The sequence below is a fragment of the Rhea pennata genome, chromosome Z (assembly GCF_028389875.1).
Source record: "Rhea pennata isolate bPtePen1 chromosome Z, bPtePen1.pri, whole genome shotgun sequence".
Lineage (NCBI taxonomy): Eukaryota > Metazoa > Chordata > Aves > Rheiformes > Rheidae > Rhea > Rhea pennata.
The window spans coordinates 30,186,499-30,198,655 of record NC_084702.1 but is presented as its reverse complement, the minus strand read 5'-3'; the positions used below and the strand labels follow the sequence as shown (position 1 = coordinate 30,198,655).

General features: G+C 37.1%; 1 protein-coding gene across 18 annotated transcripts in view; it reads right to left on the bottom strand.

Moving 5' to 3' along the window:
* Window positions 1-12,157, bottom strand: part of AOPEP (aminopeptidase O (putative)) — a 212,536-nt gene that overhangs the window by 175,961 nt on the left and 24,418 nt on the right. For all 18 annotated transcript variants that reach the window (XR_009961246.1, XR_009961247.1, XR_009961245.1 and 15 more), the window contains exons 3-4: window positions 10,269-10,435; window positions 1,191-1,347 (exon numbers count right to left, since the gene is read on the bottom strand). Coding sequence is in view for 10 of the 18 variants with exons in the window: in XM_062600334.1 (XP_062456318.1) it covers window positions 1,191-1,347; window positions 10,269-10,435 (324 nt within the window). In the remaining 8 variants the exon portion in view is untranslated. The remainder of the gene's footprint in view (window positions 1-1,190; window positions 1,348-10,268; window positions 10,436-12,157) is intronic.

The following is a 12,157-nucleotide window of genomic DNA, read 5'->3' as shown; positions in this document are numbered from 1 at the left end:
ATATAAATAGTAAAGTAATAATTACAAAACAATCTCTAAAAGCTTATCAGACCTATAAATCATTTTAAAGCTTCAATATATATGTCTTGCTCATCTTAGATGAAACATAAAAGCTCTTATTCTCAAGATTTACTAGGATTTTTTTAAACTAATATTAGCCAAGCTTCAACCTATTAGAATCCTTTAATTTCAAAATTCTTGAGAAATCTTTATTACACTCCCAATTTCCAAAGTCTCACTATCTCTATCAAAGTGGTAAGGACTGCCACATATGGTTAGCACCATATTGGCCCTAAAACAGCTATCTAATAGGTAAGTACTTTTAGGCCAAGCTTCTCATTGAATAATAAAAAAAATGACTTAAGGAACTTGAAAAGCTAAAGTTAATATGTGAAGAGAAGTGTAATGTCTGAGATTGTTAACTAGGGTGAATACATCTGGAAACAAACTATTGTTCCAGTGACTTAATTTTTAGCCTGAATTCTCATTTGCAGGCCTAGATATAATTTAAATATAATAATAATTTAAACTTGATGATTAGTTTCAGCTACACTGGATAGAGAAACAGAAGTCTCCAAAATAATTACATTTCTACAGGTTTGGTGAAAGACAGCTAAGTAACCACTTTATGTGCTGGAAAATGGACTATTTTTTATTAGACAGAATGAATTCTCTTTCTTTTAAGAGACTGCTGCAACACGTCTTTTCTCTACCCAGTTAGTACACATCACCCCAAAGAAACCACTGCACGGGCCAGCTCTAAGTTTGAGATGGGACTGGACAGGAAAGGAAAAGCAGTGATTAAGAGTGAGTAGGCAATATTGTAAGAAGCAGGCATTATTGATCTGGAGGGACTGAGATTCCAAAAAAGAAAGACCTTTCAGCAAGTGCTGTAAGAAACACTGGAGGAGCTGATATTATTGCAGCAAGGGATAGAGGATGCAATTTAGAGGACACTAGGCTTCAATAATCCTCTTACTCACTAAGCAGCCTGTTTTTACATAAAAAGATCCACACCCTTACCCATGAAATAATACCTCTGGAATTACTTCCCTGTCAAGATTTGGCTGCTCAAATTAAACAAGTTCTGTTTTGATTCCTGTACTGAAATGACTCATTTTCACATTCCATGGAGTAAATGAAAATGCTACCCAAATATCTTATTTTTCAGTAATAGTCTAAACACCAACCTGAGATCAGCTTGGGAAAATGGCAAGGAAAAGTCACTGCTTGTCTGAACATCAGCTGTGAAGGGCTGCTGTTTAACTTCCTGCCAGCACCCAATGGCAATAGTGAAGGTGGATGCTGGCATTGGCATAGTCACGTAATAGTACCAGCTCAAGACACCTGTGAGAAGAAAGAATATTTGAACAGAATCATCAGTCACAGCACAGAGCCAGTACTTGGAATTTTAATGTACTTGAGATTTTGGGCCAAGCTTCCCACCATAGATCCTCACATTTTTGTTAAAGAACGTAAAATTTCCCTGAGACACATAAAAGTGGTCATACAAACTCATCATGGATTTACTATTGTTCCCTTCTATCTGCAACTGTCTAGTTCTACAATATCTCTATCTTTAAATTAAGTGCCACTATCTGCTGATGTCTTCATCTATTAAAAAATCCATAAATGGAATGTTATTAATGCAACTTAGTATGATTGTAATGTTACTGCCCAAGAACCACATTAGATGTGAAATCAAATAGGATCTTTAAATCTATGCACACAAACAAACAAAAAAGGAAAAAAACAACCTAACTCTTATAACCTTGGATCACCTTTTGTTTGGTCTTAACTATACTATCTAGCACAGAACTCTTTTTGTTTTTTTGCATTCAGGACAGTACAAAATGGATAGGTAAAGTTTAACAAACAACACTAATGAATCAGACCTGGCAATCTAAGATAGCTGATATGCCAACCAGGCAGTCAGAAATCAAAGCTCGGAATCAGATACTGCCAAAGTCAATGATTTGGTTGTGATAATTCAGGAATTGTTATAATAGGATTAGGAAGTCTATTTGAAGCTAAAATGATGATGACTCTTATCAGTATGGGAACACAGAGCAGGAAGACAGCGAGCACAGTATAGAATGACTATATCTGTGAATCCATTTGGATAAACTGTAAGTTGTTTTAGGACACTACACTTTTCATTAATATAAGCCTTGCTTACGTTTTCCTTCTGTCACTTTAGAAAGGGTAAGGTTCAAGGGTTATATTTGAAGACTCATTTGTGCCCACAAATACGGTTACTACATGATACTAATAGGTTAATTACATTGGGAAAGAGGCTAACATGAGGTACAACCTGCTGAATTATGTGCAAGTAAGTATAGCCATGGCAACTATGGAAACATAACAGCTTTAATTCTCTTAAGTGATAACTCCAACATTAATACATTTGCAATAGTATTCTGAACAGGACTATGTAACATTATTAAGACGGGAAAAAAAGGAAAAGTGGGGGAGGGTGAAATCAATACAATAACTGCCACAACGCTTAAGGGGCGAAAAAAGAAATAACCGCTTTGCAAAGGGTCTCCTAACTTAAGTCTAAGCTATCCAAAAGAAGCACAAGTAAAATAGGTCTTTTTGTTTAGCCTCAAAGAAGGCTACCTACTTAGCCCCCTGCTACTTAGTATGACAAGACAATACTGTTTGTAGAGTCCTGTAGGAGGCACATAAAGCCTCTCCTTTTTATAGGACTGGCAAACATTTGCACTCCCTCAGTCCACTCCACTTTTGATCCACTACTACCATCAAAAATCTTTTGTCTGTATTGCCAGCAGAACATATATTACTCCTGTAATTTTTCTGACCTCTCATCAGTGTATGAGCAGAAAGAACTTATTTGCTTGAAACACATGAGAAAAAGAGGATAAGTGTTTTGCCAAATTGCTTTTTTTCCCCCCTTTTTTTTTTGATTAACTTTAAAAAGCTAGGAATAAGCCAAGGCAAGAAAATCTCACCTTGAGAGAAAAAGGTCACCCAGGAGAGCACTGTTATTTTGAAATACAAACTCTTGATACTGAGAGTTTCACTGAATATAGCATGGCCATTGACTTAAATGGATATGAGAACAGGCCTGGAGGCAGTCTACAGTATTTTACTTTGCATAGTCGCCATTAAACTAGAAGCATTACAAAATGCTCCACGCAGCTGTGTTACTAGTAAAACCTCAGATTTAAATAGCTGTGAAGAAAGAGCGAAAATATGAAGAATTGTAATGGAAAAACAGCAGTATGCTTTCAGCTGTGTTCTGAAGCAAGCCTTGAAGTCAAGAGGCAGCTACACAGCAAACTGTTCCAGGCAGCAGGAGGTGTAAAGGAGAAGGCTCTCACAACACCACCAAGGAGATTGTCTAAAAGCAAAGGGAGGAGGCCCGTGCTATGCAAACAGCAGGAGCAGAGAAGGTTACAGTGAGAAATTAGTTTTGCAAGACAGGCTGCAGCAGGCAAGCCTATAGAGTGCTTCAAAAACCAAGGTGGGTAATTCGAACAGAAGGTGAAAGGGAACGGGGAGTCACTTTAGCCATCCAGAGAGCAGAACAGCATGTACTGCATTCAGAAGTTTACATGAATTACCAAACAACATATGCTACTGGCAGCTGGGGCAAACCTTGCAAAAGCCTGGGGACACCAAACACAAAAGGAAGTCCGTTTTTCTTGGTATGGGATTTCACACTTCTTCAAATTAGGATTCCTTAATCCTAAAGAAGCTGACATGCAGATTCTTCCTTTACTCCAAGCTCGCCTTTTTCTTGGTATTATAGAAACTACAATACTGCCAGTAAAGACCTAAGTTTTATACATCCAAATGGTGTTCAACCCACCCTACAGAGCTTTTACGTATCTTCTCCATTCATACTCTTACACTTTGTAGGATAACTAATGTACTTATCCTACAGTTGCTGTGCCTTGAAGAACTGAAAAGAAATCTCAGGCACTTGCGTGGTAAGCAAGCTCTCTCTATAGTGTGTTCACTGACCAGTGACTGAATTGGTCTATATAGGCAACATTTCTTGACAGGAACCACCATGAAGTCCTGTTCACTTCTCACATATCTTCTGTCTTCTCTGCTCAGTGGTAAGGCTGTCTAACAGCTCTCTTTCTTCATAGTTCCATTTTTTCCTTTATTTTTCTTCAAATCTGTGGGTTTTACTTTTTTTTCTTTCAACTGTATCCCTACCATGCTGTGCTCTCCCATGCTCCACTTGTTTTCCCTTCTCTCCCTTTCCCCGCCTCCTCTCTGCTTTCCAGTGGCTCCCTTGGAGACAGCACCACCTCTAGGGAAAAGGAAAGCAATGCAGCTGAAACGGGGAAATGGCTACCTTTTCTTCACCAAAGACAGCATTTTGCATCAACAAAACCATTTTCAGGCTAAGCAAGGGCATTTTGGGATGACTAAGAGACTAGGGAGAGTTTATCCTATGGGAAAAACAGCAGGAGAGCACCCCACTTTAAATCCTTTATTTGTAATGCTTATTCTCTACAATCAGTCTTGATTTAACAGCAACCTATTCTCTATACATAATTATTTTAGGCAACTCAAAATGTTTTCTGACAGGTAATTCTGAAAACCATTCTCCAAAAATTGATTTTTTCCCCACTTCTTTAAGATAAATCTACTATATCATAATCACAGAAGCAATGCAAAACCAACCACCTATTTTATGAGGTATAACTGGAAAATTTATTTATAACTATTTTTTAACTTTTTTAAAACTATTTTTAACTATAAATAGTTAATTCTTTAACTATTTATAAGTGTGCAGAAAAACAATTTAAAGGTAATTTATTTCCTGTACTTGAAATAATAATGATGAGGTAATTGCTTCCTTGAACTTAATGCATTTAACTATCTTTGAAGCCATTAGAAACTGTTTGAGTCCTGCTGAGTCCATTATAACTAAAGAAACACCTGAAAGTCAGCATCTCTTAACACCTGATTCAAGAATATTAAAATAATTTTACTTAATAGTATCTTTCCTCTCAAATAGCTTGAAGTAACACAAACATGACCATCACAAAATACGGATGATGTATAAAATTTACTTAAAAAGCACAACTCTTACCTCTTGTAGAAAAGAGAGGCTGCTTAGAAGGCACAGCACCACCATTCAGCAACTGATATACAAAATGAGAGCTAGGACTAGTACATAAAACTACACCTAAATAAAAAATAGTTATCCTTAAACTACTATTTGGCTAGGGTACCTGGATTAAGCACTCTCTAGCTTTTTGAAAATGTTTTGTAAGCTGTAGAGCTCTTTGCTACTGAGAGCCCTCATACTCCTGCCAGCGGAGCAGTTCCTCCTCGGCGCAGAGGGCACAGCAGCACGTGAGGAGCTGGCAACTCCACACGCTGCAGTACCTGATCCAGGCTGAACATCAATTAGCACAAGCACTGGACACAAAGTGCTTGTGAAATGTGACAAGAGCAGTGACAAAAGCTTTCTGCTGTTAACTACAATATGATGATGGCTTCTCTAGCACCAGATTTCTTCCCACCAACAGAATACATCTTTTTATAGCTGGAATCAAATTGAAACAAGATGGAAACTCCACGACTACATGAGGATGTGGGAATCACACAATGAAAAAGCCACTGGATTTCACGCCAAATTGTTGAACATCTGTTTCTTGAACATGAATCAAAACAAATGTAAAAGGGTTCATGACTAAATATATTTGCATTTTGTGCATGTTGTGTTAATGTGCTGATGGAAAGAAACACTGGCAGGTGTTGAAAAAAAGTCTAGTGGTTAAACGGATCATATTACATATGCATACGTACATATTTGCGTGTGCACACACACACACGCATACACACACACACATTTATATATATGCATTTAGTGTTTCCAGTAACTTTTTTCCCAAAGGCATCATCAGTTGCATTTTTTTGACAGAAACATTTTCCGCTCTAAATACCCCATAAGGAATGCATAATATCTTAAAGCACTTTTAGATCACATTCAAATGTTACTTTTTGTACTTGAGTAAGCATATACACTTACAAGAGGTAGTACACTATTACCAAAACCTGCAAATACATGTGAGAAATGAGGAAACTGTGCATATGAGTGCATGTAGTCTATGCACCCATGCATAGCAATCACATTTGTGCATCTAGAGATGCAGGCCACAGAAGCAGCATGCAGAGCTCTGCTTAAAAGCAGGAAGGCATGATTAAAGGAAATCATCTAGCCAAATTGTAATGCTATCAACCCTCAACTGTTTATTAAAATGCTTTTTCTATCCAAGAAACTGCATTTTTTAAAAAATACATTTTGGGGTTCTGACAGTTGTATTTGATTTTATAAACATGCATCACAGCAATAGCATACTGTATGTAAATGCTTTGGGAAAACGCTTATATTCATTCAGGCCACCCTAAAAGGCTTTTAGAGCTGTAGGCTTTATAATGACCGAATGACATCTGTAGAGCTGTTTTAGGCTTCATAATGACAGAATGACAAGATCCATGTGGCCCAGGTTATTTAACAGTGCAGACCATTTCGAACTTTAACTCTTGGAAGTCTTTGAGTCTAGAACTCTACTAACTGACTAAATCTAGATTTCTAAATTAAGAGTTTTTTCAAGGCTTCATATTAGCAATTGAGCTTTGAGTTTGTTTTTTCATTCCTCATAATATTGCTCCTTTCCCCTCCTTCCCCTTAACTGCTTCACATTTTTTACAGGTCCAAAACAGCTCTCTAACAGTGACTTGTCATTTCTATCTGTATGCAAACACTCAAATAATAGGGCTCTGATCATTAACTGAAAATCTACTGACATACAGTCCCTAGCGTTTTTAAAGTAACTCCACAATCCTCATATCATGATATCATAATTAGGATAACTAATGAATTGTATGTGCTGCATAAAGCTGTACATGGAATCTTCCATCCTACAAGGAATTCCATCTTGGGAAAAGGGGGGAAAATTGTAAAGGCAGAAACATAACATGTGCTGCGGCTGCTTCTCTTTACTTCAGTTAATTTTAGCAGAATAAACATTACCACTGTCACACGGCTCCCAGAGAAGCCAGCTTTAATGCTGCATCTCGTTCTTTCCAGTGCACTTCAGGCTTTTCACTCAGCACATCATTAGCACAGTGAAGCTAAAATGAGTCATTTCCCCTCTACTGGTCTTTCCATTAAAGACCTCTTACAGTATTTCTTGCTTTCATGGAGTTCTTAGGAATAGAAATATACCAGGTTAGACTTGGGGGGGGGAGGGGGAATTAAACTGATACATGGATTACCAAAATAAACTGACTCATTGCAACTACTACAAAGATTTAAAGAAAAGTCCCTTCTATTCTGCACAGAGTGACAAGGCTGACTTGGGGTGACTAAGCCCCAGTTCTCTCTTTAGTGATACAGTACCCTGAAGTAATTTTCAACATTCCATCAGCATTAAAAAAAAAAAAGGTTAAAAAGGTTTTCCCTCCAAATTACTTTTCTTTAATTAAAAGAAAGGTATAGATTTTTAATGGGTTCTTCAAATCTCAGAGTGACAAAATAGTATTGATAAGGAAATAATTCCACAATACTGCCTTTTCAGCTAGCTAATTGGCCTACAAGAGTATCGATTTTAATGGACCGACACCAATTTACTCTACAGGAACTCCCAGGTTTCTATTTCTAGAAATACATATAAGCATCCTCCTCAACGTTAATATTTCAGACCAGGTAGCCACCACTGAAAACCTGACAAGCAACAATTCGTTAGCAAAGTGTGAGTGTGGATAAAATTAATTACACAAAGATGGTAGAGCTGTTCTCCCAGTCTGAAGTCAGAAGCACTCTTGTATTCTCGATGCCAAGACGGGAAAGTATTACTGCCCAAGCGAGCTGAGCAACTCATCATAACAGTTTTCTACATTTCAGCAGTGGAGACAAGGCTTGGAAAAGGTATATACAGCCAAAAATAACCACATGGTTCCATATAGATAGATTAATTGATGGTTCTCAAATTAAGAAGACTTTCATTCATTTTTTTTCCAAGAATAAGCTTTATAAAATTGTCTCTTAAGGGGAAAAGAAAATTTTATTTCAGACACACCTAACACTAACCTTTTCCTGTAAGTTATTTTTCTTCAACCAGAACTTGAACACTTTTCACATAATGAAAACCTTTGCTGAAAACATCAATGCATTCTACAGTTCTTTTAGCCAAACGGAAGCAAAGTTATATACAGCAAAAGCCTGAACTACTTTTCAGGAATCAAATGCTTCAATATATTTCTCAATTTAAAGAACATTTTGACCATCTCTAAACATAGGCATCAGTCCCACTCTGTAAGTGCTGAGAGATTACTTCCTTTCCTCGCTATAAGCTATGAACAGCTTTGAAGGTTTACAAAAGAGACTTGTTCATCATAGAGGTAGCGAAAAAGCTCTTAAACTTTACCTAATAGCTGGACTTGGGTAAAAAGTAAAACAAAAGCAAAGTAATTGGTCAGGTCAGAAAAAAAGTTGATCATTTCTGAGGCTATGTAGATGGTGTGAAACATCAGCTTGCTGTAAGAAAAGTGTTGTAAGGTTTGCAAGACTGGAAGTAACTAAATGTAGTTACTGTGAAAAAAAGCAAGAACAGTTGGTTGACACATGCTGCCAGACATTTTTCCAAGGGTCCAGAAACAACAGCTTTCTTTAAACCATTTAGCAACAAGATACTTTTAAAGACACTAACAAAAAGGGCTGTGGAGCTGCAACTGATGTTGCAAGCCTTTCCTACCTTCTCAGAGGATGACTGTAAGTATTTAAAATCTTCAATAACTGTAAAACTGAGACTTTCAAAAATGTTCAGAGGCAGATCTTCTTGGAGAGTTACAAGAGCTTCTTTTATCAGAGTCATCTCATATCAGAGTTATCAGATGAGATATAGGGCCTATATTCCTTATTTCATCTATTTACAATTAGATGGTATGTCTGTGGAGACGTAGGCCTTATACAAACATAAGCAATGCACTCTTTCTCCTTTACAAAGGGAAATGTATGCATTTATTTAAGGATTTAAACTTACCTAAATAAAATTTTGAATAAAACTTAGAAAACTTTTAGAATTGATTTCCTACTCTACAGAAAAAGCTATCCCCCCCACCAGCACAGCCATCTAAAAGCTGGTGCAGTAAAGCAAGTTGGATTAACCCCAAAGAATGTTCTCATTCAACTTGCCTCCTTTTCCAGGTGCAAAATTTAAGCGACCTGAGCAATCATCACTGTATACAGTCAATTGCCTCCTCCTGTATACACAGCTGGGCTTTCTGCAACTCCACTGATGAAAGTAGATTAAGGTGAGCAGAGCTGCTGTTTGCATTTGGGACAAAGTGGGTAGAAGTAACAAAGAAACTAAGACTTCTTTCCTGAGGCTAGTGTTGGACCAACTTGTACTTAAATTAGACCTTATTAGGGAAAGGTAGTTCCAACTCTTTAATATGATCAAGACCACATCTTAACATAGATGAGTGCTTCTTTCATAAAATCAGAATATGTACTTAGAGGCCTGACAACAGAACTACATACTAAGAAAATATTGAGTCTGTGTGTTAGGCAATCTCAAAACCAATGGAAGCAAGACATACTTTGTATAATTATATGTAGTGCTGCCTTAAAACCTGCCTTCTCTTTGCAAACAAAGGTTTAAAGAATGAAGTGTAACCAACACAAAAGAAAAATGCTTGACAGCTTGTTTACAGTTGCCCAAGGTATAATCTAACAATGACAAAAAAAAAAAAAAAAAAAAAAAAGATTTTCAGGGCTGTGTTTCATTCATTCCATGTTTTTCAGAAATTGGATATGATACAATATCATACAATGACAGCTTCCAATTACTGCTATTCTGACCTGCAAATGGACTGGAGAACTAACATTGGGCGTTCAATCATTTACTAAGGCTTGGAGCTGTGAAGAGCCTGATATGGTACTCTATCTGTCAGATCTTTAATTGCACCATGATTAATCCCAAGCCAATTTATGATGAGTGAAGCCCAGGTCTGGAAAAGTGAAAGGAATAAATACACAGAGGAAAGTAGGTTGCAAAATTAAAAGGCAGAAACTTTTCATTCTTACTAAGTTACCCTGAAGGCTTTAGCAGGTAATGTTTCCACAGAAAGATATGGAGACTAAAAAGACAGACATGTTTTAAGTGCTTTTAAGGCTAGAAGGCTTTTATCTTTTTAATCATAATTAATAAGCTATATTTCTAATTATAAAATTATTAAATAAATTTGTTATAGAACATATATTTCACCTTCTTGAAGCTGGACAGGTTCGGCTGAGTTTTCACCACTCATCAATACAACAAAGTGTGCAGCTGTTCGGACTGTAGCTTGCCATGTTGACAAGGCAACAGGTGGCTCTTGGCATGGGAAAAGGGCTCTGTTGTTTATTGGTGATCCCATTGTATACACACATGGTCTAGATGGAAGGAAAAGAGAGACTGAAGTTGCTGTTGGAATTATTATAGGAGTCATAATAGGAAAGACTGAATCAAGTTTCCCGTCAAAAAACCTATTGTGCTACTGTTTTTAAGCTTCTCAGCTACGTATGTTTCAACCCAGTCTGAGATGAACCAATTAAAATATTTTCTCAGTAATTTAAGATAGGATGAACAAAAGTAAGATTATTTTACATAGAAAGCAAAAAATAACTCCAGCTTTTCCATGTTTGAGCCATTCAGCTTCAGACAAGAGCTCTCAGCTGAGCCTGTAGAGCCAAGCAAACATCTGAATGTCTTCTAAAGCCATCAACATCTACAGCATCTGACCAAAGTCTTCACCAGGGACTTCCATGGCCATTAAATCCATCTGTACAGCTTGGAAGCTCAACCCAAGTCAGTGCAGTAGGCCTAATCTTGAGCTTCTTTCCAGTCAAAGACTGAGTTAAATTGTGACCTTCTTACATTTCTTCTTCATGGAGTAAGGAAGTGCAGGCTAGCCCATCTGCCTTTCAGGATTTCAACCACAGGACATATAAATGAGAACAGTGTATTGCTTCTCTCTCTGCCTAGGCCTTTGCAACTTTTCTACCTAGCAATCTTCCCTGTGGCATTGCATACTCTACAATTTCTCTTCTAGGTAGCCTCTTCTGCTATGCCTCTTTCCTATCTCAGCTGCAATTTTTCATACCGGTTGATTTCTTATTAGCAGCCTAGCTGCACCTAGGAAAGTAACAAGGCCTTTCATTAACCCCTTCCAGATTGCTACTGTGCAGAGGTAATCTCATTTTGCCATTTTTATTGTATTTTTGCACTTTCACCATTAATTCTAACACTTGCATAACACCATCCCTTCAGAATCAGTCATACAACAAACAGTTTTCAAATATAAATTGCATAAAACAAACACAGTCAGCAGGTTTCTCCAGCTGAGGAAAGAAAATCTTGAAAGCATCACTCAATTCAACTGTGTTTAAAAAAAAAATCATGATATTTAAAGCCAATATTGTGGGAGCACAACACATTAATTGGCAAGTGGTTGAAGCTAAAAATATCCTCATCAGTTTGTATTATAATTTGAGCAGAAATATCATCAAAACACTTAGGAAAGTAGGAGACAAGTTGTTAGGGTGAAATCTCTTTAGCAATAGCCAAGATACGAATATCTTGTTTACTGTTCCCAAGTAGCTCCTTCATGCAAATAGTTCCTTACATAAAGTCAAATCTAGACTGTACAGAGGGAATGAACTTGGAGATGTTAATGGCCATGGATGAAAGATACTATGAAGCTAATTTTACCCTTTTTATCAAGTGTTGTGTCTCCTACCGGATCAATAGTTGTCCATGGCACGTTAGTTAATGGCGCCACAGTAACTTTATTGTATGTTAGCTGAGCTGCAGTAGCTCTCACATGTGTGCTTTTAACCCAGAGCAAGTGTGACCCATTTAAATACTGTTAAGCTGATCTATTTTACCTTAGATTTCTAACAGACTAAGAGCAAATGTGGGTCAATTAGTATGATTCAGCTCATGTTTAGCACTTTGCTAAACTAAGATAATTTGGGTATGTATTTGAGTCCTCAGTGATCTAACCTCAGGAAGTAAGCCTCAGAGTTAAGCAATTTAAAGAAATTTTTACAGCTTTTTATTCCTAAATATTTGTGAAGTTTTATCTTGCTTCAGGAAGACAGGGAAGAAACTGC